At 52.1% G+C, this 22,704-nt stretch overlaps 7 protein-coding genes across 7 annotated transcripts; 4 read left to right on the top strand and 3 right to left on the bottom strand.

Moving 5' to 3' along the window:
- Window positions 1–134: 134 nt before the first annotated feature.
- Window positions 135–1,852, bottom strand: CONPUDRAFT_139534 (FMN-linked oxidoreductase; the record flags this gene model as incomplete). The annotated part of the gene is made up of 5 exons (XM_007775066.1): window positions 135–146; window positions 543–662; window positions 726–1,018; window positions 1,072–1,510; window positions 1,580–1,852. 5 exons carry the CDS (start codon window positions 1,850–1,852, stop codon window positions 135–137), a joined length of 1,137 nt encoding a protein of 378 aa, XP_007773256.1.
- Window positions 1,853–3,113: 1,261 nt separating this feature from the next.
- Window positions 3,114–5,584, top strand: CONPUDRAFT_130389 (FAD/NAD(P)-binding domain-containing protein; the record flags this gene model as incomplete). Its single annotated transcript, XM_007775065.1, has 10 exons — window positions 3,114–3,322; window positions 3,376–3,631; window positions 3,713–3,897; window positions 4,023–4,133; window positions 4,197–4,244; window positions 4,326–4,398; window positions 4,481–4,745; window positions 4,818–5,023; window positions 5,117–5,319; window positions 5,413–5,584. The coding sequence occupies 10 exons, from the start codon at window positions 3,114–3,116 to the stop codon at window positions 5,582–5,584; spliced, it is 1,728 nt and encodes a 575-aa protein (XP_007773255.1).
- A 62-nt stretch (window positions 5,585–5,646) lies between these two features.
- Window positions 5,647–8,031, bottom strand: CONPUDRAFT_110698 (acid protease). Its single transcript, XM_007775064.1, has 10 exons — window positions 7,764–8,031; window positions 7,685–7,711; window positions 7,569–7,637; window positions 7,299–7,492; window positions 6,957–7,128; window positions 6,831–6,886; window positions 6,685–6,771; window positions 6,454–6,630; window positions 6,197–6,375; window positions 5,647–6,121 (listed from the first exon to the last, which is right to left on the bottom strand). The coding sequence occupies exons 1-10, from the start codon at window positions 7,946–7,948 to the stop codon at window positions 5,891–5,893; spliced, it is 1,377 nt and encodes a 458-aa protein (XP_007773254.1). The 5' UTR covers window positions 7,949–8,031; the 3' UTR covers window positions 5,647–5,890.
- Window positions 8,032–8,877: 846 nt separating this feature from the next.
- On the top strand, window positions 8,878–11,036 carry CONPUDRAFT_146622 (uncharacterized protein; the record flags this gene model as incomplete). The annotated part of the gene is made up of 8 exons (XM_007775063.1): window positions 8,878–8,988; window positions 9,060–9,155; window positions 9,215–9,359; window positions 9,411–9,490; window positions 9,564–9,588; window positions 9,645–10,002; window positions 10,475–10,767; window positions 10,846–11,036. 8 exons carry the CDS (start codon window positions 8,878–8,880, stop codon window positions 11,034–11,036), a joined length of 1,299 nt encoding a protein of 432 aa, XP_007773253.1.
- Window positions 11,037–12,477: 1,441 nt separating this feature from the next.
- Window positions 12,478–13,923, bottom strand: CONPUDRAFT_168662 (uncharacterized protein; the record flags this gene model as incomplete). The annotated part of the gene is made up of 3 exons (XM_007775062.1): window positions 12,478–13,526; window positions 13,585–13,804; window positions 13,868–13,923. The coding sequence occupies 3 exons, from the start codon at window positions 13,921–13,923 to the stop codon at window positions 12,504–12,506; spliced, it is 1,299 nt and encodes a 432-aa protein (XP_007773252.1). The 3' UTR covers window positions 12,478–12,503.
- Window positions 13,924–14,923: 1,000 nt separating this feature from the next.
- CONPUDRAFT_84760 (uncharacterized protein) lies at window positions 14,924–16,473 on the top strand. The gene is made up of 5 exons (XM_007775061.1): window positions 14,924–14,950; window positions 15,004–15,120; window positions 15,177–15,393; window positions 15,443–15,507; window positions 15,565–16,473. Exons 2-3 carry the CDS (start codon window positions 15,079–15,081, stop codon window positions 15,291–15,293), a joined length of 159 nt encoding a protein of 52 aa, XP_007773251.1. The 5' UTR covers window positions 14,924–14,950; window positions 15,004–15,078; the 3' UTR covers window positions 15,294–15,393; window positions 15,443–15,507; window positions 15,565–16,473.
- A 706-nt stretch (window positions 16,474–17,179) lies between these two features.
- Window positions 17,180–22,573, top strand: CONPUDRAFT_146621 (uncharacterized protein; the record flags this gene model as incomplete). The annotated part of the gene is made up of 15 exons (XM_007775060.1): window positions 17,180–17,290; window positions 17,510–17,785; window positions 17,863–17,872; window positions 18,083–18,207; window positions 18,714–18,907; window positions 18,942–19,235; window positions 19,305–19,911; window positions 19,971–20,010; window positions 20,226–20,305; window positions 20,531–20,605; window positions 21,013–21,051; window positions 21,114–21,200; window positions 21,247–21,376; window positions 21,434–21,496; window positions 21,559–22,573. The coding sequence occupies 15 exons, from the start codon at window positions 17,180–17,182 to the stop codon at window positions 22,422–22,424; spliced, it is 2,997 nt and encodes a 998-aa protein (XP_007773250.1). The 3' UTR covers window positions 22,425–22,573.
- Between the last annotated feature and the right edge of the window lie 131 nt (window positions 22,574–22,704).

The raw sequence follows: 22,704 nt of genomic DNA, 5'->3' as shown, positions 1-22,704 counted from the left end.
AGAGGGAGAAGTTCAGGCAACGGTTGCAAGGCACGTCGCCCGACGTCCGACACGTCCGGCACACTGCGGAGTTAACCGGACGACATCAGAGGTGGGCGCCTCTTCAAGCGCCTTGGGGATCTGACACTCAGGGGCTAATGCACGACCTTGCAACAGTTCGCAGCGGATCGTCCCACGTAGGGTGTAGCATAGGAGATTACCGTATATCTACTGGTGAGCTACAAACTAGGCTTATGGGGTTTTGTCATTGTCGCAGTGCGAGGGAAAGCCCTCGCGAGCATGGAGAAATCCCAAAGGTCTACCCTCGCTATGATCTGCAACTTGCACCGACTAGGAAAAAACATAATTGAAGCAAGGGCACGTCGCCAGACAGCCAACATGCTTGCCGACGCGATCCGTGCAGTTGACCAGAATACGCGACCAAGTTTACCAGGTGGATGTCAATGATGGAATGAAGCTGCCACGGCTTCGCCACAATATATTAGATAAATTACAGCATGCTCATTCTATAGATGTGCCTCCTCCACAACAGCGGCCTTCACTTCATCTGCAAACGGCCAGTCGGTGTAGCCCTCCGGCGTCAAGTTTCCCACAAGGTAGAACTTGGAGCGGTCCGAGGGTGTCAGCGGAAGGTTCTCCTTCAGACGGCGAGGGAGGTCAGGCTGTACACAAATGTCAGCGTCGTCTGAACTTGCGAGTGCAGATGAAGTGAGCAAACAGCGTACATTGGATATATACAACCGTCCGAACGCGATCAGTCCGCCCTTCGTCTCTGCAACTTGGAGAGCACTCTCGCGGGTGTAGCCGCCGGTGGCAATGTAAGGGCGGTCTCCCCATATTTTGCGGAGGAAGTCATTTGACCCTGTCGTCCTGTCATGTTCACCGCCTGAAGCGGGCTGAACACCGCCGTGAAGATAGGCGACGCGGGGCTCTGTAGCGTGGATGTAAGCAACTGAGCGCTTCTTGAGCTCTGTTGCGAAGTAGGTGAACGTCGGGATTGGATCTTTCATACCCATATCTAAAGTTCGCGTCAGCTGCTTCCGTAAGGAACAAGAAACGCAATCAAAGCACCTTGGAATGCGTTCCACGGGCTGACCCTAACGCCGACTCTCTCTGGTCCCACCGCCTGTGAAACGGCATCCACCACATCGAGCGCAAACCTCGCCCTATTCTCGATACTTCCCCCGTACTCGTCTGTGCGGTTATTGACCGTATCCTGCAGGAACTGGTCGATCAAATACCCATTCGCGCAATGCACCTCCACGCCATCGAACCCGGCTGCGATTGCGTTCTGCGCAGCCTTGACATGGAGTTGTACGTACTCCTTGATCTCGGGTACGCTTAACACGCGCGGGGTCGTGGTGGTGCCGTCCATGCCAGTGAAGGGAATCTCAGACGGAGAGACGACATCAAACCCGTGCTCTTCCAGGGCGGCGGGCTGTGCAACGCGGCCGACAGCGAAGATCTGGGCGAATATGTAGGAGTCTTTCGCGTGCACGGCGTCGGTGATCTTTAGGCGGAAGGGGAAACGTTGTCAGCGTCGGCCTTGAGATGTGATGTACAGTAGAGTAGTGCTCACCTTCTTCCACTCGGACGTTTGAGCCTCCGACCACAACCCCGGAACATGGGGCCAACCGCCTGCCTGCGGAGCGATAACGGTACCCTCACTGATGAGCAGCGTGCCAGGCGTGCTTGCACGCTGGCTGTAGTAAGTCGCAAGCAGAGGCCCGGGGACAAAGTCTCCATGATTACGGAAACGCGTCAGCGGCGCAAGGACGACACGATGTTGGAGCTTGAGGTCCCCAACGCGAACAGGTGTGAACAGAGCCGGAACGTGGGTCGATTCGGACATCTCGAGTAGAAGTTCGAAGGTGATACAATGCTTCACCGGGTGTGGTTGCTCAATGCCCCCGAGGTCAGTTAGCACTTTATACCACCTGTGACGTCTTATCTACTGAATCGTGAAAGGATGCTGTATCTGGAAGGTTGAACGTACGTTGACAAGCACGTAGCCTTGACTCCGGGACACGATCCACTTCAACCGGGAATCATCAGCAGGAGTAGTAGTAGTGCTTAGAAAGCCTCTGTAATGTATTTGACAGCTGCTTACCAATGATATGTCAGCCCGCAGCTCGGAGAAGCTAAACTGAAGATACGCTTAATGCACCATTTAGGCAGCGGAAGGCGCCATCAACGACTCAGGAACCGGATGGGGGTTGAGTCGTTGAACTGGCTTGATTTGATGGTGTACTTGAGGCGAGTTCAAGAATCGTGTTTCCGGCTAGGGGCCATGTCATCCAAAATGGTATCAGTTACCTAGTACACGGTCCCTCTGTATCTCCCGTTCTCATCGAGGTCTCTGATGCAGATACTTATGAAGGCAAAGAGGGATAGATGCGGGGAGGGGTGAAAAGTCGCGTTGTCACCTCCCAACGCTGCGATACAACCGAGGGGAGCGGGCGCGATGATCGTGATGTTGACGATCCCTGTACTTCTGTGTGAGTAGTGCCACCTATGCTATTTGAAGTTTTAATGAGGTTTCTACTGTCCGTCCCGAGGGCGTCGCATCACGCCGTGATGTTCATGTGAGGTGCGACGTGTGTTTTGTCGACATGGTCGTCCCAGCTACTGAGGCCGCCGAGCAGCGTAATCCAGTGGTAAAAAGCTAAATACAAAAGCTCTTCACCAGTGGATTACCAGCTCAAGACGTCGTGTTTCGACGTAAAGTATATAGCTGTTGCGCTAGGTGCGTTATGGTCGGTTAAAGTAGGAACCAGGCGAGGAAAGCAAGAGGATAGGACAGCACAGCGTTATCGCGGGACTTGCCGAAAACAGGCCCCTATCACCGTAAATCTTGACTGTGTGAACGAACTGTTGTTTCTTGTCCGCCTCTTCCGCAACAACAGCCCACTGCAATCAAACCCAGGTCTAAGTAAAGCACTTCCCATAGTCATGGCCAGGAATGACCACATTATGCTTCCACGAAACCCAATCATCAGCCCACCTACGAGGATCATACACATGTCGCCCGCCGCGGGCAGGTATATCTACAGCGCGATGGGAGCGGTTTGGCAGAACATCTTGCTCTGTCCTTCTCTCCCCGCCCCGCTTGCATGGCTTCGCCGTCCTTCAGATCTGGCAGCGGGAGCGCAAGCGTGCTCGACGAGCCGGTGTGCATTATTGGCTCGGGTGCAGCTGGTCTAATCACGGCGCATACACTGATACAAGACGGCTTCTCGAATGTTACCATCATCACTTACGACAGGTCTCCCGGTGGTGTCTGGGCCAGGCAGCGGATGTATCCCGGCCTCTTGCTAAACAAGTATGTACTTCAGTGATACCAGGTCAATGAGACTGACCACTGGTATAACTCAGCGTCGCAAACGAGTTCCGCTTCTCGCCTCTGCCGATGAAGCTTTCCGGTCTGCCGGGGAAGCGCACATCGGGAGAGGAGATGCAGGAGTACCTCGAGAAGTTCACAGCCACCTTTCTCAAGGATTGTATCTCGTATGAAACCGAGGTATTCAGGATACAGCGACAAGAAGGGAACGGGTGGTTGCTTGACATTGTGGACCGACGTACCAACACCCCCAGCCAACGCTCTTTTTCAAAGATTGTACTTTGCACTGGCGTAAGTTCCCTCCTCTGACCATACATTTCCTTTGTCTGTTCCATCTCTGCACGCGACTGACTCACGAACAACTCCAAACAGGGATGCCACAACCCGTCCATCCCCGCGGCACTAACTCCAGCCGCCGCACAGAGCGCGGGCTTCACTGGACTCGTCATCCACTCGTCCGACTTTGCATTACACATGCATAAAATCGTAGAAGCGGCGCACAAATCGTCAGACGCGTTCAACGTAGTTGTCGTAGGCGGCGGCAAGTCCGCGGACGAGTGAGTGTCTCCATGTTGCCAACGCCCATCATACTCCCACTGCCCGAATATCGCGGCTAGGGACGTAATGCTCATTGCGTATTTTCTTTTTCTTCTTTGGTTTGTTCTCTTGTCGTGGCTTTTAGCATGTGCGCATACTTGGCTTTGCACGACGTCCCCGTTACCATTGTCTTTGAATCGACGATCACGCCCCTCGCGACACCGTTCACGCTCCCGGATTGTATTCGAAAGAGCAGGTATGTCGCGTTCTAGTCTGCATGCTAACTCAATACCATATTAACCCGCCCACGAAACATTAGGCTCTTGAGCGTCTTGTCCCCGCACATCGAGCTTCGAACGAGGTTAGAGTACGTTGTCCGATCCGCATGTGCTGCATCATACATCAATGTTGACGCCTGATGACCATCGTGGCTCTCTCACTCTCACAGGCGCTTCCTGCATACGACCTGGCTCGGGAGCAAGATCGTCGCGGGCTTCTGGAAGTTCATCGAGTGGTCGTCTGTGCGTGTCTTCCACATCTCTTCCCCCGTCTATTTGGCTCTGTCGTTGATTTACCTTTGCTGATGCATACGCATGCATGCAGTACGAAGTTCTCGATGTACCCAAAGACTCGCCTCTGCGCCAGACCTGCCCACCGTACTGGACTGTGCGGGGTGACGAGCAGGGTATACCGCGCGCGGACAGCTTCTTCGCGCTCGTGAACGCTGGCAAGATCAAGCTTGCCGCCCCGGCGAGGGTACGCAAGTATCAGCCGGACTCGCTGCTGCTCAACACGGGCGAGAGTGTCAAGGCGAACGTGGTCATCCTTTCCACGGGATTTAAGTCGTCGTGGCCTGCTATGTTTGACGGTATGGTCATATTGCCTCCTTTTTAAACCCTTTTTAAAACCAAGAACTTGCTGCTCAACAACTGTAATGTAGAGGAAACCAGAAACAGCCTGGGAATCGCTAGACAAACCGTCGCGATAGCCGAGACCGACGAGTGGGCATCGTTCAGGAGCATCGCTTCGCCTCCGGTCATTCCGCAGACCAAGACATCCGACGCGCTCAGCGGGTCAGCGATATACCGCGGCATCGTTCCCGCGAGGAACATCGAGCGGCGGGATTTTGCCATTAACGGCGGCGTTGTACGTTCATTTCTAATATACTGTCTTGCTCCATTTCCACCCATCATACCAAAGTTTCCGACCCTACACTGAAACTACGCACCGTACGACTAGTTCACAACCAACAACGGCTACACGTACGAGATCATCGCACACTGGATCTCCGCCTACTTCCGGCATGACCCCCTCCGCCTCCCATCCTCCCCTGAAACGGCCCTGGCGGACTCGGCGCGGTGCGTCGCGTGGCTCAGGAAGCGCTACCCGGGCACGCTGGAGCACATCAACGAGAGCTACACGAGCGATATTGCGTTCTGGACGTACGTTCCTTTCCGATTTTTAATTCCATATTGTGGCCATTGTTATTGGAGAATTGGAGAAGGACGCTGATATGAGGCTTGGATGGTGCGCAGGTGGCCGCAGTACACGGACTCTCTACTCGAGGACATGCACCTGCGCGGCATGCGGAGCGGCGGAAACTGGCTCACATGGCCGTTCAAGGTTGTTAATGTCGACGAGCTTGCGACGCTGAAGGAGGAAAGGGATGCGGTGCGCCAGAGGGAGAAGCTGAAGATCCCGGGTTAAGAGGCTGCCTCCGGGTGGTCTATAGCGGTGACAGATGTTTTTCATATGATACATTGTTTGTTGCGTATCTGGCATTTCCCATACTCTGTAATCGATCTCGTATGTATAAGTTATTTATTGCGCTCGAACCCGATGGTTAGGTAACTTCCCTTTCCTCCTTCATCAACACAATTAGGTTCTACAAGGTATGAGCCAGTAAGTAAGGTATCCGCGACCAGTCCGTTTTTACATGTGTCATTTTCAACTACAGCCAGAGAGTCCCGGTGTGAATGCGCATGAACCCAAAAAAAAAGAGGAGCACCCTCCTCAACTCATCATACAACCCACCAACCCCACCAAAAGCACCGTCCAAGCACCCGCGCCAAACGGATCCCCCAGCCGCCCAGCCGCAACCCCGCTATTATTCTGCTCGCCGCCCTGCGACCCGACGTCCCCAGGCGGCGTCCCGTTCACCCCATTCTCCGCAATCGCCGTCTCCGAGAGCGCCGCGAAGCCGACAGCCGCGGGACTGTAGCTGAACACCGTGTACACGTTTTTCTGTGCGCATCCTCATCACGTCAGGTTTCCGTTCCTTTTGATGAGGAGGGAGATGCAAGGAAAGGATCGGCTCACCAGGAAGGTATCGCCCACGATCCACGCTGGAAACCCCGCGCTCTGCTCCGTGGGTGCGAGCGCGCCGATGCACTGGCTCGCGTCCGAGCCCGCGCCCTGGACGGCCTGGAAGTCCGCGCTGCTGATAGGCCAGAAGGCGCCGCCGAAGGAGAGGGTGAGGTTCACGTTTGTGCTACATGCTTTGAGATTACATAGCCATGAGGATGCCCGGTCAGGGAACAAAGTATACAAAAAGCTAAACAGGACGGAGGACGCACGATATTGATAATATCCCGCCCAGTACCCGCTCTCGATCACCTGCGCGCTTGGGATGTTCGAGTACACCTCTGCGACGGTGGACGTCGGGCCGTAGATGAGCGTCGTGCCCGAGTCGATCATCGCTTCCGCTGAGGAGCCCGTCGGGGGTGTGATAGATTGGCCTTGGACGGTGATACCTTTGTATAAACGATTAGTGTACGGTACGGTGGCAAGGCAGAGGGTGAACATACCAGAGATGTCGATGACCCACCAAGTCGGCGTCTCGGTGAGATTGTGGTACTCGATCGAGCCTGTGTAGAGGCTGGAGTTGGTGTAGCCTAGCACCCGACCCCATGAGCACGATCGTCAAGAAGAATACACAGCCCGGAAAACGCACCCATCGTAAACGATCCTCCAGGCTCCGCGTTGCTTGCGCTCGTGTCGTTACCAAACCTGCCCACCCGGCGATCAGCAATCCGCCCAGGCTACACGCATCGCCTCCGAGCGTCTGCTTCCTACTTACCGCGTGAGCTGCAGCGCCATCAACGGCTCATCCCACTGGCCTGATTCTACGAGGTCAAGCCAGAACGGAGTGCCGGCCTGCGCGAGCGGTCTCCACGCGAAGCCCATTAGCCCCTGCGCTTCCGCAGGGAGAACGGTTTCGCCATCGGTCTCGTTCTGGTACGTGATCGCGCCTGGGTGATGGATGAATAACGTAGGGAACCATCAGCATCAATATATAATTATACGAGGAAGTAAAAGGTGATCGACGGGCGCGCATCGACGGTCGAGGCCATCCAAAGATTCTCAGCGCGAACGCGAATGCGGTGTGGGAGCTGGTGTGGGGGAGATGATGGACACGCACCAAATTGCTGGCTTGAAACAGTGAAGCCGCCCATCTGGACGGTGTCCTGCACGAGCGTGCCCTCGAACGCGCCGCTGCCGTAAGTGTCCTCGAGCGAGTCGGACACGGTCTTGCCTGTCGAGGAAGTGGATACGTCGTAGGTCGAGCCGCCCGAATTGCAGTTGGTGCAGCTCGAGCTGGGCACCCAGAGGTCGCTGCATGAAGTAAAATCAGGGCGGATCAACGAGCAAGGATAGACGGTGTCCAGAGGAATGAAAGGGTGACACTCACGAAGACCCCGTGTCAATAACGACGTTGAACTCTTGCGCTGGTGTCCCGACAGAAACGACGCCGTAATATCTGATCCTGTGTTAAGACGCGACAATGAGAAGCAACGAGGCACATACGACGTGTCCATCTCCGCGTTACCCAGCCTTCATTCCATGTGAGATGCTGTACGCGTTGGTGGTACAAAGAAGTACGTACGGTATGCTGCCCTCTGCCCTCTTCCCCCGTCGACCCATATGCACAGCTGATCTAGCGCCCAGCGCTGCGGAGGGTCTCCGCCTCATGAGCGATATCGGCTGTCTCGTGTCCACATAGGCGGCATGTACAACTGACAACAGCAGCCAAGAGGCACAAAGAGAAGAACCAAGCAGAGGCAGTCTCATGCCTCGTCAGAACTAGGGAAGAAGGAGAGGGAGGAGGGTAAAAGCGAGAAGGACGGTCCGGGAAGACACCCTGCGATCTTTATGGAGGATGGATCAGCAAAGCGCGGTAGTGAGCAAGTCTCCCGCGTGTGCACGGGCGCGCAGTTGGGCCGGATACAACGCACCGAGGTGCATGAGTGCTGTTCGCTGCGCAGGCACCAAAGTTAGCGCGGACAAGCCCGCGCCGATGGGAACCGCTTGTTCGGCGATTGGTTGAGTGGCCGTACAACAGGCACACCCGTTGTTGCCCGGGCGGATATCTGTAACAGTATGGTGGAGTCGCTCATGGGGAAGATTCATAAAGACAACAAGAGCTGCTGTGATGAGCAAAGTTAGTGCAGTTGGATGTTAATTCGCTGGCAGTATACCCTGGAGCAACGGATTGGTGGGTGCCAGTGGATATCGGGGAAGGGCGTAAGGGTGGTATTGGCCATGTGAAGCGCCAAGATAAGGGTAAGAGAAGTTCACAGATGCTCAAGAACCTCTTTGTCTTTGGAAAGGAGTGGGGATTTGGATGCGTCAGAAAAGGTGCTGTTGACGCTTGAACTTCACGATAGGGGTTAGACCCGGAGAAGGCCGGCGCATGTCCAGTCGCAGCTCTCTTCCTCAGCATGGGATATCTTGGGGACATCCAGCTGTGCCCTTCGACGTACCATTCGTACCCCTTTTTAAACACGCTACTTACATGTTTTTAAACAAGCATGTTATCGAGAGATATCCTGTTTTGGCGCGTGATGCGGTCTCTCTAATACACGGTCGCCGGTTGCAGATGTAGCCGTCGTTTGCTCATCCCGACGCGACGTGATCGATGATCCTCTACTACAAAATCCACGCCCACCGTCGAGTCCCCGCTCACGCCTAGAACACTTGACTCCATATCACAGACCGACATGCCGACTCCTAGGCCAGCCAATGAAGTAACGCTTTGGCGATCCCACTGGAACGTCACCGACTTTCGGTCACGGATAGGTTTAAGTCTGGAGCAATATACACAGCTATATGTAAGTTTATGTTGCTAGACCCGCCTTCTTCTACTTATGATATTGTACATTATGCGGTTTCCGTCCCGCAGAACGTATGCCGCAATATGCTACGTGATCACCCCACCTTGTGTGATAGCATCTTCGACCCGTCCATGAAAAGCGTATTGAAGGATGCGGTTACCGAGGTATGTTACGCATGCAATTTGTCACATCATTTACATAAGGACGCTAAACCATAAATCAGGCAAACAAGAATCCCAGAGTCGACTGGCTTATTAAATTTCAGGACTCGTGGCCTCTGGAAATTTTGCTCAAGAGGATTATGAATCAACGGGCCGAAGGAAAAATCAGGAACGGTAAACGCAATCATACGGAGCCGTGCAAGAAAGGTCAGTATCCCTATTATCTCTCTCAAATACTGTCAATCCTTATGCAATCAGTCCGTTTCGGTACCCTCATGCGGCCAAATGCTAAGGAGAGATTCTCCCCCTCGGACGATGAAGGCGAGGACGAAATAGAGGTATTTATTGATCACCCGCTGATCAGCGACTTTTCATTATAATTGAATTTTTCTTGTTCAACGCGATGAGAAGACAAGTTATATGCACCATAGCGATAGTGCGTGGCCAATACAGCCGGTTATATGCTGATCACACTGATCACGCTGACTTCAGTGGTGCATTGTCAAGGGCATACGCCTCCTACATGCGCGCAGCAGGCCATAGTTGAGATGGAACAGAGTACGACCCTTTCCGAACAAAAATGCGAAACGGGCCATGAAGCCGTACTGTCCTTTCTCCGTTCGTGCCCGGGAAACCTGGAAACCCTGCTTCCAGCCTTTATACAACACGGAATCAAAAGCAAGCGTGAGGTTGACATTCTTTTGAGCCTTCCTGCTGGTGATCGCGAGCGATGGATCGAGAGACGGCGTGAGTCTCTGGGTTTATCTGATTTGGAGGCAGCGGCCCTGCAGGTCAAATGCAATCAGGAGCAGTCTGGGATGACAATGATCTACTGCGATCGGCACACTAGGTTGTAGAAAATCGAGGTCGCACGGGCTCGCGACGACACACAGCGCGTTTGTTCCGGGCAAGAGGAGGTTGCCCGAAGGGCAATCGCGTGAGAATTCGACTATCTACGACAGGAATATATACTACAAAAACTAGGATATAATAAGATAAAATATGACGCGTCACGATGCGAGCGATAACGAACACAAAATTCTAACATAGGTAGCGCTCATTTGCGAGATGTGGTGTGAGTTCAGCATCTTATAATGTAGATTCAAAAGTTCTTCGAGCTGGTGTTTACATTACAATCACGTTTGACATATCTAACTGCAATTGCGATTCAATTTCAACTTCCAAGCCATTTTCCGAGTTGGACAATTAGTCAACACATGTTGTTCCTGGAGAACATAGGTAAACTGATGTCGAAGGTGTCAAAAGGTTGACGTGGATCAGTCGTTTAGACAGCGCATGGCAAATCGATACTTCGCTGACAGATCTCTGACAGCCTTAGCAGGATCCCTCAAAGGCACCCGAATACAAGCGATTGTCATGATGCCTCCCTCTAAATCTCATTCGCTTCCACGCAGGAGGTATTCAAGAAATGATGAGCTCAGAACCAATTACCGAGATTTTCCACTTCAAGGCGCCTTTGGCACTCCGAGAAAATTTGACAGTCACCAGGCTGAAAGAATGCCTCGATATCTATCTATCAGGCCGGTATACTTTGACGCTCCCGAGCGATATGGGACGAAGGAGGAGATCCTGGATACGACATTCTTATTCGTGAGTGAGTGCTAGAGGTCCCGATCATTGGCCACAGCTGCATGCGCTAATGCGCAGCTATGATATCACCGATGTGATCTAGACTGGGATTACCTCGACGCTCATGCCCAGCTCCTCAAATACACCACCAAGCCTGAACAGATAAAGCGTGCCTTCGTTCCTTGCTTGCAGGGAGGAACTAAGCCACCCTATCATGTCAAGTTCGATAGCGAGCCGATGGCCTTCAAGCAGCCCATCACAGAGGGTGCTGTTGCTGACGCTGAAGTCTACTGAGGCTATGGGTGCCGTCAAGTCGGCGTTATCTACGTTTTCGAGGAAAAGTGTGATGTTCGCGCACAGTCATGAGGATCCAAACGTTTTTATCGTAGGCATTGGGAGGGAATCGATCGAGGTGAGCTGGTGCTTGAAGTGGTGCTGGGTGTGTATAAGCCTGATACATTGATCTGATAGGCACATTGGGAGGGGTCATGACGGATCGGTTTTCCAACATTCAAGGACCATACCGAGATTCCTTGCTACCATGTCCAGCTATCTCATGTATCCCGGTAGCATGGCTAGAAACTCTGCTTCAATTTGCTCGGAATTGCATGAATGATAAAGTGATTAGTGATGTGTATTTGAGGAGGACGAGAGCGTCGCGGACCCTCTTTCGTCGGTCTAACTCATTGGTCGGAAACCGGCTGTCATGCAGACGTGGGAGTTGATGACGTAGCTCGTCTGCCTGGCGCCTTTCCGTCGCACTCCCGCTTCCTCCAGACGACCATCCACCGTCGCACGGCTTTTGCACCAGGGGCGACGCCTTCGTATGAATTATCAAGCCAAAAAATGCTCACTTCAGATTCATTGGACTGAGCGTAAAACGGTCGCATTCTCCTGCAACCAAAGCGCGATGTCATCCCGCCCGAAGAGACCGCGCTCGTGAGCTATCTCGTACGTCTCTTGCTCATTGTGCTCCGGGTGTCATGGAATCTTGACTTACTATCGGGTGCCGACTTAGTCCAAAGTCGGTGGAAGCTGTGTCTTGAATGCGCACGACGCCATCGGGGATCAGCCGTTTGTCCCGAACTTGCGATATCTGGTTACAACTTGATGACGCCGCTGGTTCAAGACGTGTTTTTGGACTAGAATACTTCCATTTCGGATGTGTGTGGTGTACTTGTATTGTGGCACAAAGGTATCAACGCTGCAATGGGTAGGGTTCTTAGTCACTAAACATTGAATATTGATGTCGAAGCCTACTACTAACCGTACCCGTTCTACTCAAGTCGACGTCCGATCTCAGGGATCCCTCGTTTTCATCTCTCATCTGTGTACTTCAGCGTCATTTTAGACACTCTTGGCATGCAGTGAGTACATTTTGCCTGAAAGAGCAGTCTTTCTTTCCGATAACCAACCGTTAAGGTACACGTACCCCGACCTTAGAAGCCCAAGCTCGACGCTCCGGAGAAACATGGCTAGCGACACCCGAGGCCATCGCTCAAATTAGTATCAACTGAATCTGAAGTTATAATTCGTTCCACTCAGGAACCTGGGACGTAGCTACGAAAGAGGACCTCATTAGGTTTCGTCGGATTTCCAAGTCACAGGCCCATATCGTTCACTATCACAACAATCGGGCGCCTGGGTAGATAATCTGTCGAGGTTCGTCCAGCTTGACGTCACAAGCTACTCTTACATTGTCACGAGCTATTTACTACAATAAGCAAGGAAATGACAAAACATCAATACCATATATCATCCTTAGTTCTTGGGCTTCGCCGTCGCAATCTGCGACCTCAGCGTGATCTTGTCATCCACGTTGCACGCGAAGTCAAGCTTCACCTGCGGGCCGAACAACAAGCAATGCGAGGACCCTCCGAAGTGGAACATACCAAGCTGGTCACCCTTCCTGACAGTATCCTTCGCCTGGACGGTCACCTCGCATGTTGACACCTCCGCCATGCCAACCGCAATGAGGCACACCATTCCAATCGTCGGGTTATCCGCCTCAATAAAAACCAACGCACGCGTAGCGAACGCCGTCAAGAAGCCCTGGTTATCGAGCAGCGACGTGCCCTCGGAGGTGGGCGGGAATGCAGCGTAGTACGTCCCGGGCACGTTGTACGCCGCCACGACCGTGCCGTCCACGGGCGCGTGCCACCTGTGGTAATCCATCGGGCTCAAGAAACCCTGCACGACCGTACCGCCAAGGAACCGCTCAACGAAACGTGCTTCGCCGTCTGCGGTGCGTAGCATATCCGCGAGGGAGTAGATCTGGCCCTTGAGCCAGAACCGGTCCGTCGCCTTGAGGTCGCCGCCCTGGAAGTACAGCTGCGACTCGCATGCCGCCACGATCGCGCTCGCGTCGGCGGCGACGTCGTCAGGGATGGTGCGTACGTGAGGGAGGAACTCGCGCGTGAAGAAGTGGTCCCAGGACTTGAAACCCCACGCAGGCTTAGTCTTATCGCAGACGAAGAGCTCTTCGAATGAACCGGCGTACTTGGCCATCGCCCGCTCGCCAAACCAGCCATTAGGGCCGGAGTGTAGGACATCGGTGGACAATGGGGAGTTGAGCAGCTCGGCCCACTTGTCGAAGATGCGCTTGAGGTGGTAGTTCACCCTATCGTTGGCAAATGCGCTAAATCCCGTGGGCTGGCTGAGGGCCTGGTGGAGGGTGACATAGAAAGGAACGCCGATGGGAACGTCGTCCGAGCCCTCGTATTTAGGCGCGGTTTTCAGCAGGAGATCGAAGATGTCGAGCATTTCTTCATAGTCGGTTATTTTCTAAACAAAAGATGCGCCAATCAGAAGATACGCAGTGCAACGACGGGCCAGAACTTACGCATCGGTTGTCGGGAATCTGCTCGAACATGGCACCAAAGTAAAGACGCAGCTCCTTGCTCTTGCGGATGTCATACGCGAAGTCATTCAAGATCTCCGAGCGGGCAAAGCGACGCTCCTTAACGTCGACGCTTCTGACTTCCTTCAACTTGTCCTCGAGCCAGTCGTGCATGACGGTGTGATCCAGCGGGATCCAGCCCATCATCTTAGGAGGTCCGACACTACAATTGATAAAAGTGGGAGGTCAGTGGGACAGCCAGCGCGAACGGAGGGAAAAGCTTCACCTGGCTGACGCCGAAACGTTTCCGGGCGTGAGGTTGAGAGAAGCACTGAAACTCATATTGAGAGATGTAATCAAGTCAAGAGAGATGATGCTCTTCGAAAGAGCGAGCCCACCTTATTTATCTGCTCTCGCAAGCGCCAGTCGATATGAGCAAGCGAACAAGGGACTACCTGGATAGGACGACGGGGATTACGCAAAACACTACGTAAACATGCACAGAGGTGGAGGCTCTGTTGGAGGAGTATGAGAGCCATGCTTCTCGTTTATTCGGATCAGAGGCAGGGAAGTCTTGCGTTGTGGAATCTTGGTACAAACTGTTGTTAATTTAAGTACTACATGCTCGAGAGTTGCCGATGTTGTACATGCTCCAACACTGCATTGGTCTGTTGAACTACGGGTGAGCTATCCGAACGCACAGAAGATCGCAACTCGGAGGCGAGCAAGCAACCTGTCTATTAATATGATGCCTTTTGTATAAGCACTGTTGTGCACGTGGTATGCAAGTTCAAGTTCCATTCGAGGAATCATCGACATCCATAGTACAACACCTCGGATCTTACGGTTTTTGACCTTTGACAGGAGTCTTGGTCATTGAGATCGAGATTTCGACTCAGATTAGATCACGGTGTTGATATCAGACCAAACTTCTGGACTAAGTACTCAAAGTACCCTGGAGAGGCACACGAAGTGTGATTGACAAAGATGACAAAGCGGCGATAAGGCAATGGAGTGACTCACTTTAATGAGGGCAGGGCAGCGATGAGATCGTTGAACGAAAGGAGACTATTTTGCCCTTCAACTACTCAATAGCGCAGAACTCACCAGAAATACGTTATTACTCGTATATTATTACTCGTATATTCAAAATTTCTGCCCGCTTTTGTTTGGTTTTTTGTTTGTGTTCTTGATGAGATCCCATTCAGATCATATTCACTCTCGATCTGGACATTCTCATCCTTTTTGGGCCATACTCCCGCTGATAAGATAATGAACTCAAAGCTGCCGCTTCGTTCGTCGCATCCTTTCCTCCCCTCCTTCTTTCCCTCCCCGTTTCGCACCGTGAATCCTTACGTTCGCAGAGTTGGTACGTCAATCGAGCTCCCTAACTTCAGCACTCGCTTATTTCAGCCCTGCTAGGACCACGGAGCAGCATTAGTACGTACCATACCTTTATTGCTTTGGGCTATGAGCGTGTGCCTTGGGGGGCTGGTGATGCAGGAGCGGTATTCGGTTGCTGCGACGTGTACCTTCCTCGTATGTCCCATTTTCACTCTCTCACCGCATTTCATCGTTTATTAAATACTATATAGGATGCACTGATCAAGCGGACGGGGAGCAGTGACGCGCTGGGTGAGGAAAACGCGGCACTAATTGGGACGCATGGTCGGCGGATCATGCGTCCGCTGCTCGAGGGCTTTGCGGGGTAGCACCGCGCAGTCTAACGGCGAACCTATTTGAGGTGTCGAGTGCGATTGTTACTAAGCATCCAGCGGTGGCGAGAGTGTGAATGGAGAGATTTTGTTCACTGTGAGTAGGCTTGCATTGAGCGAAGTTGCAGTGTGTTGAGGGGTGATAGGATGATTTTGTGGACTCCAAGGCGAGTCAGGAGGCGAAGCGCACGTTTGTCAAGGCTGTTGTTGGGTGCGCACTGTTTTGCATGTGTTTTCATGATTGACTAGCTGATTGGACGTGGAGCAGATCACGAAGTCCAAAGCGGCCGAAGGAGGCCGCACAGCAGTTTGGTGAGGACGCACTCACAGATGGCGCCCGCACTCTTCCTGACACTGTACCACTGATCTCCATATGCATAATATGTAGATACGCTCTCGCTCGAACCCCGCTCCTCACCGATTCAGGCGCCCTCTCCCTCTCGCCCCGACGCCTTAGGCAGCCCAATCATCACCAAGGACCTTCTCTTACACTGCCCGACCGCAGGTATAAACCGGTATCCCGCGTTAAGCAAGCTCACGCCCTCCCCCAAAGCACCCGCCAGGGTATCCTGTTTGCGTCAACGTGTACTGATGTATATCTGGCTCTCCCGGTACTGCCCTGTGCGCAGGCGTTTTGAAACCCGTACAACAATTCAGGTCCGCCTTTTTCTTGCAGGCTTATAACTTTCAGCGGCATTGGAGCTTAAATACGAAATGGTACGCACTTTTCTACGTATCTGCGTTTGATTCACTTTCCCTACGCACATCTGTTCGTGTCGGATCCTTTGTTTGACGTTTTGATATGATGGGAATTCCCTTTTGGATCTCGCCTGCGGTGCTCATCCCGAACAAATCCCGAATGTGTAGAACACTATGTACGGATACTTTGTTGGCTATACTTACGTGCAATTATCTGTCATGCGTGTTTTGTCCTTAGCTAAGCCCTCGGGCAAATTCTGTAATAACTGTAGTGGTGTGAGAGCCCATTATTAACTTCGATAGAAATCGCCGGAGCGTAGCTCGGCGTGTCTTGTGTAGACAATTAGGAGCCCTTTCAGACTCGAGATTGATCTAACAGCTCAAGATCCTGCATCTGCCTTATTGACGCACTGCACGGGATGCAACACCAAAATCGCTTGGCCGCGCGGTGAGAGTAGGCGAAATCCATTTGAATTATTACCGTTATCTGCTAGTGCTTGTTGGGAAGCATTGTTATGGAAGCAACGGTCAGCGCATGCGAGGACAACGACTTAGGATAACTCGAAGAAGCAAGTAGCACCAAGATTGTTTGCTAGAGGCGTTAACGTTGCGCTCCTATCGCTCAATTTGTGTTCCCACGCTCTCGCAGCTTGTTTCCCTTGCACGAAAGAAGATAGCTTGGAGCCTCGTGATATACCAAGACGTCGTTTCTAGTGAAACCTTCAATTTGTCAATACGAGTAGCCTATGGAAGTTAAGCAAGGGAATCATGCTATATGACTTGAAGAATCCCTGATGCATATCCACAGAATATTTCCTGCGTGTTCCGTATTTGCGCGCTTGCGCATCTTTAGCGCGGCTGTGATTCGTATTTACTGGTAGGTTGTTCAACGGTTGAAATATCATCTTAGGTTGATCACAGATACGCCAATAATCAATCATCGAGGCGCCCATCCATGAGCAGAGGAACACTAACTGGTGAAGTACAGGGCTTTGCAATAATAACAGGGTAAGAATCTCGAATCGGACCTGGTAGGCAAAGACGCTTGATCGCCTCATTTCCCTTGTTTAAGAAATTGAGCTCGCGAGACACTTAAGCTCGACGCGTTCTCATGCGCCGGCATTGCGAGGTCTTGCGTACTACGCATCCCCAACCCCTCTCCAACAAATTCTGCGCAGACGGATATGCCCATCGCTAGGCTGGTAAACGAGGAGACACTCTGGCGAGGCCACCTCAACACTGCTGCATTTCAAACTCGCGTCGGCATTAACCCTGACAAGTACAAGCAGCTCATGGTGCGCATCTATTACCTCTGCTTCAGTTGTTGGTTATGTTCTTGATCGTCATCGTGCAACAGAAAACATGTCAAAGAATTATCACTGACTTCCCTTTTGTTCTCCAAGAAGGGATGACCAACGTCGGGATGATGAGAAACGCTGTAACAGAAGTATAGCTACTTTGCCGCATTATCATTCGTTCCGTACATAATGTTAACATGTCTTGTATCTTCATAGGCACTGAAAGACCCTGCCCTCCAATGGCTGCGCGATTACGAGCAAAGCTGGCCAGTGGAGGCGATGCTAAAGCGTATTATAATCAACCGCGCTTCCGTCTCTAAATCCAAGAGGTCTACTACTAGGACTACGAACAGAGCTGCAGGACAGTACTCTCAGGGTTTCAACCTTCCAGGCCGGGGCCTCCAAACGCGCTCGGCTTTGCGCGCCATGGATCCTGGAGGAAGTAGGGCTATGCTTACTCGCGAAGATGATATTGGCGAAGACGAAATCGAGGTACGTGTTACTGTCGCCGCCGTTTGAGAATATGTTCCTCACTGGCTGTATCATGCTTGCTCCTTTGATACGTACAGATTGACAAAGGTGAGTAGAGCGCTTTTGACATCGCATCTTGGCGGGAAATTAATCTCCCTTGAGGGAACACTTCCAACCCTCAACTCGGAGCCACGAATCGTCTCGACATTGATAATACTCTGCTGGCCGATAACCAGCGTCCCGACCGCACAATTGTACTTGAGTTCCTCCGTTCATGTGCACCGCGCTTCGAACATTTCCTTGAACCGGTTATGGCAGTTGGTATCGTCAATCAAGAGGCCATTAATATGCTCTTGACATTTCCAACGGCGGAACGCAACGTGTGGCTTGAGCAGAAGAGGGACTTTCTAGGCATGTCACCTCTCGAGCTCGCCGCCGTGCAGGTTAGGTGTAATGAAGAGCAGGCGAGGTTGTTGACAAAATATTGTACATTAGCTTCTATGCACTATTGAGTCACCGCCACGCTGTAGCCATGGGGCCTATCGTCCTGGATTATGAAAATACGCCACAAATGGCAAAATGATTTGATGTGTATTATCACCATATAAACGAGATGTGCTCTCCATGTTCTCAAAATCTCTGTTATACAGTATGAAATATCACATTGAGGGACATCTATTAGCGGAGATATCCCGTATAGCACTCGCCCTGTCATAACTAGCATCCCAAACAATGTTGAGCCAGATTAATAAGACACAAACAAGTCTTCAGCGTCCTCCTCTAACTCATGCAGGAATCGCTGTCAGCTCCGAGAGGAGTGTTTCCGCTTTCGGATTATGTGCGCTCATGGGTCCCACAGTCTATATGGCGAACTGCATAGTAGCCGGACCGTCACAAGGACTGCCATAGGTGGGAAGAGATTCATCAATTACTAAAATAGCTTGCTTAGGCTTATCAGCCTCCTCGTCAAATACACCGGCTACTCTCTATGTTCTCTTCTACTTCTCCTAACTTTTTCGACACGGGCAGCGTAGTCCGCGATGTAACGACCCCAGCGGGCCTGGATGTTCGACGCAAGGACATGGACAGGGGCTCTGGTCAAAAAAGGCAAGAACGCGTCTGGCTCCGCTTCCTCGCGCCGAAGTTGACGTTGACCTCGCGTCCTCCATCCATCCAGCCCACCCAAACACCCTACCAGCAATAGTTCGAGGCGCAGCTCTCGCTTCGAACTTGCATCTGAACTTGGAGAGTTCGCAGACGAAGACGACCAAGAAAGGGACATCATGAACGAGTCACAGCGACGTCCGCATACGTCGTACACCGACACTCGTCGCAATGGCTTTTTTGAGAGCGTTCCCCTCCCATCGCCCGCATATGAACCTGCGAACGATGTCCCTCCTGACGCACTTATGATTCGGAACCACAAATTTATGATGTATATCCTTGCAACGAAGGGCGAGCCAGTACCTGCGTGAGTTCCCATCAGTTATGATTCATTTTAATGCAGATGATGCACCCCGCACCACCCTTGGCTGCGCAGACATTACCTCGACCCGGATATGACACCTCCAGATGCATCGGAGCCAACGCCCACGGGCGGTCATTCCTTCCTCGCGGAGCTCAAGGTCGTCGAAGAAAAGATTGCCAAACTACGCGCTGAGCACGAAGCCGACCTTTCTCAACTTATTGCTTTCACAGCCGAAGCCTATCGCGCTGAGCGGCACGATCGGCTCTCTGCACTTGACTTGGACTCGCCGTACTGGGAGAACCGCGCCGACTCGATGGACCCACAGGACGCGGAAGCCCTCGCGGCGCTGGCTGCTCAGCACGCGAACGACGTCCACATGCCCGAGTTCGAGAACGACGCCGACGACGCGCTCGAGTCGCTCAAGTACGCACATTTACAGGAGCTCTTGCCTCTTTTACACCAGAAGAGCAAGTTGCAGGCCCACGTTGGCGCCGCGAAGCGCGCCAGAGACGCGCAATTCCCTAGGAGCCGAGCCGAGCTCAACGGACTCGATGGTGACACGAAGTTGCGGGTGGCTCGATATCTTGTCACGGGTGCGAACGAGAAGGAGCGGATGATGGATAACTTCGGATGGGTGTGGAGACAATGCCAACCCTTGGTGGACGAGTTTGCGAGGGATGTGAGTGCTTTCACTTCTATCATTTCGATTGTTTGGCAAACCATTGACTGTCACCCCAGGACGAATTCGCAGACTCTATCAACCAGATGCTCAGAGATAGTATTGTATCCGACCCCCGCAGGCGAATGTCGACTATGGGGAACTGACGGAGCCATAAAGCACGTATGGCCCGTAAAGCAGATATGTATTTGTCATGCTACTCCTTCATTTGATGTCGTCTATACCTCTCTTTTGATATAAAACACAACGACTACTGCCTTTTTACCACGAGCAGCTGCCGCAAACCACACATCACGCTCGGAATTTGCCTTTAGGCATACACTTTGGACAAGTATTTGACACTACAGAGCAAGGTTTGGAGGATTTGGACCGGAGGGTGAATTCTGCATCTGAAGTGCGTTCTTTCAAGTAACGCGCACGATCAAGCTTCTGATTGTAAGCCTCTTTGTTCGTTCGCTCACCTCTCGCCGCCATGCAGGTGTATCAATTGCCGAGAACAGTACTCAGAAGCCCGCGTTTTCTCCCGCCATTGTCTTCACATGGCTCCACGGTTATTGCCTTGCCAAGCAACACAGGAAATCATAAATGCCGCTGAACCTTGCTCTTATCTTGATTTTAGATTGATAACCAACCGAGAATTTTCGGTGTTAGATGCTTCGCGCGGGAATTCGAGATCACAATGGTATTCTCGAAGGTAAGTCTTTCTGATCGCAGGTTGTTATATGATACTTCTACGTCGCCTAGGTGGAACTGGCCTCGCTCTTCAGGAAAGTGTGGATATCTGGCGCCGGCACTCACTGCTAACCAGCAATCTTGTGTTCGTTATTCCCGGCTGAGCTACGATTCTTCTTTCCAGATGAGCGGCAAGTGATGCAACATTGCTCACTGGGAACGCGTCGAATGAATCGATGGATTCGATGCCCGACTGAGTTCCCGATATACAGTACGCAGCAAGCGCGAATCAGACCTTATCCTCGTCCCATTCCACCCATGCCTCGCTCAAGACCATCCGAGCCAACATGGATAATCCCAAGGCCATCACAAGATATTCGCGTTGCATTCGAAGATGGTAGCTATCACAACTTACACTTGGTGCTGCAGCGATCAGCGATGGACTTGGATCAATGGCACAGTCTCAAGGTCAGTTCTCCTGGTCGTTCCCACTTCAAGGTCTGGTAATTGTGCATGCTATCGGTCCACAGAAACTCGCCCTTCCACTTGCCAAAGGTCTTAAAGACGCTCCCTATGAAAAACAGACTCCCAGCGACATCCGCGATATCAAAGCGAAGGTAGGCCTTTCCCGCACTGGCTTGACACACATGCTAATTAACCCAGCTTTGCGAGCGCATGCCGTATCTCCAGTTTCATGAGGATACCTGGCCTGCGGAGAGTTATCTAAGGCGATTTTTGATCGCGAGAAAGGCGAGAAACGATCGTCGGAGACCTCAACCTCCTAACGTGCCAGGTATTTTATCTCCCGTCGGCTTATCGTGGGATGAGCGAAACTCTGACCATTAGGAAGATGAGGAAGACAGGTTGTTGAGGGTTAGAAGGCCGCAATCAAGTACACTCAGCGAGGGTCCAAGTACGTAGGCGGCAAAGTTCCAAGTTCTGATCATGACTGATTATTGCCGTCTATGAATCCAGGGGAAGAAGACGAGGAAATGCATGTTGTTCACTTGAAGCAGCCTCCCGATCAGCTCTTCGAGGAAGATGATGTTCCTCCGACACAAGGAGAAGCAGGTCCACCACATAGACCAAGGTCGTCCTCTTTGGAATATCAGGATCTACCGCACGACGTCCCTTCCGCTTCTGCGCTCGTCCGAGAGAATCTTCCGAGTTTCCCTTCATCTATCGTGGTTCCGGAGGCGACATTCGGTTCCAATTCGTGCACCGCGACACAGGCCTCTGGTGTTGTTCCCGTCATCACAACGGCGGTTAAAAGCGATGCCACGCCAACCAAACCTCATCCTGCACCTTCGTCAGCGAGCGGTATCGACTCCTCGAGCTTGCTTTCTCGCCTAACTCAATGTCCTCTAAACTTATCTCATATCGCAAGCAGGCTCGCTGAACTGGGTATATCAACAAACGAGGACATCGCCAGACTTAAAGGTAGATTTACAAGGGAGAAGACCATCGACGTTCTGCTTGGGCGGAACAGTGGTAACGAGATGACACGGCTCGAGATATTTCTATTTGTCGACACTTGTGTCGGATACAGACCGCCAGAATTCGACTTCGTGCCTGAACCGATCGGCAGCTCAGACGAAGGCGACTACTTCTGGATGGGGGACTTCCTAGGGTATGTGTCCCCAGAGCTTGCGTCCCTAAGCCAAGCGTTCGTGGATATTGGTGTTAGGGCACCAAGACACCTATGTGCGTTGGGTGCCATGGGAAAAGATTGGGTCGGAGATTTTCTTTCGGGGTGCGGGATATGGTTGAGAATGACGCCACTTCAGCAGGAGTTCTTCGTTGACGAAGTTTGCTGGATGGCCGGTGGGGCTCGCGCGTAGTGTGCATTGCACCTTCATTACCCATCGTTTGCTATGTACAGCATGTGACATCGGTCATCTGTTCTAACAAGTAGAGCTGTCTGTATTATGGACAAACGTGTATGCTCAAATTCACGTATCATAGGAATGCATGCCTGCCTTCGGTTGTGGTCGTTTGGGTGATGTGTAAGGTCTACTCGAGTGACATGACTGATGGTTTGCGGCATATCCACCGCGAAACCCCAGCCGAGGAGACAATCTAACCGATTGCAAGTTATCAATCATATATCAGCATGCCATG

Source organism: Coniophora puteana (genome assembly GCF_000271625.1).
Source record: "Coniophora puteana RWD-64-598 SS2 unplaced genomic scaffold CONPUscaffold_13, whole genome shotgun sequence".
Classification (NCBI taxonomy): Eukaryota; Fungi; Basidiomycota; class Agaricomycetes; order Boletales; family Coniophoraceae; genus Coniophora; species Coniophora puteana.
The sequence above is the reverse complement of the archived record's forward strand: the minus strand, read 5'-3'. Positions and strand labels throughout refer to the sequence as shown.

Coding starts and splice junctions, on each gene's coding strand:
- CONPUDRAFT_110698 (XM_007775064.1), bottom strand. CDS start 7,948: ATGAGACTGCCTCTGCTTGGTTCTTCTCTTTGTGCCTCTTGGCTGCTG. Junction 7,712..7,763: donor AGGGCAGAGGGCAGCATACC/GTACGTACTTCT, acceptor CATGGAATGAAG/GCTGGGTAACGCGGAGATGG. Junction 7,493..7,568: donor GTTATTGACACGGGGTCTTC/GTGAGTGTCACC, acceptor TACTTCATGCAG/CGACCTCTGGGTGCCCAGCT.
- CONPUDRAFT_84760 (XM_007775061.1), top strand. CDS start 15,079: ATGCAGGAGCGGTATTCGGTTGCTGCGACGTGTACCTTCCTC. Junction 15,121..15,176: donor CTGCGACGTGTACCTTCCTC/GTATGTCCCATT, acceptor AATACTATATAG/GATGCACTGATCAAGCGGAC.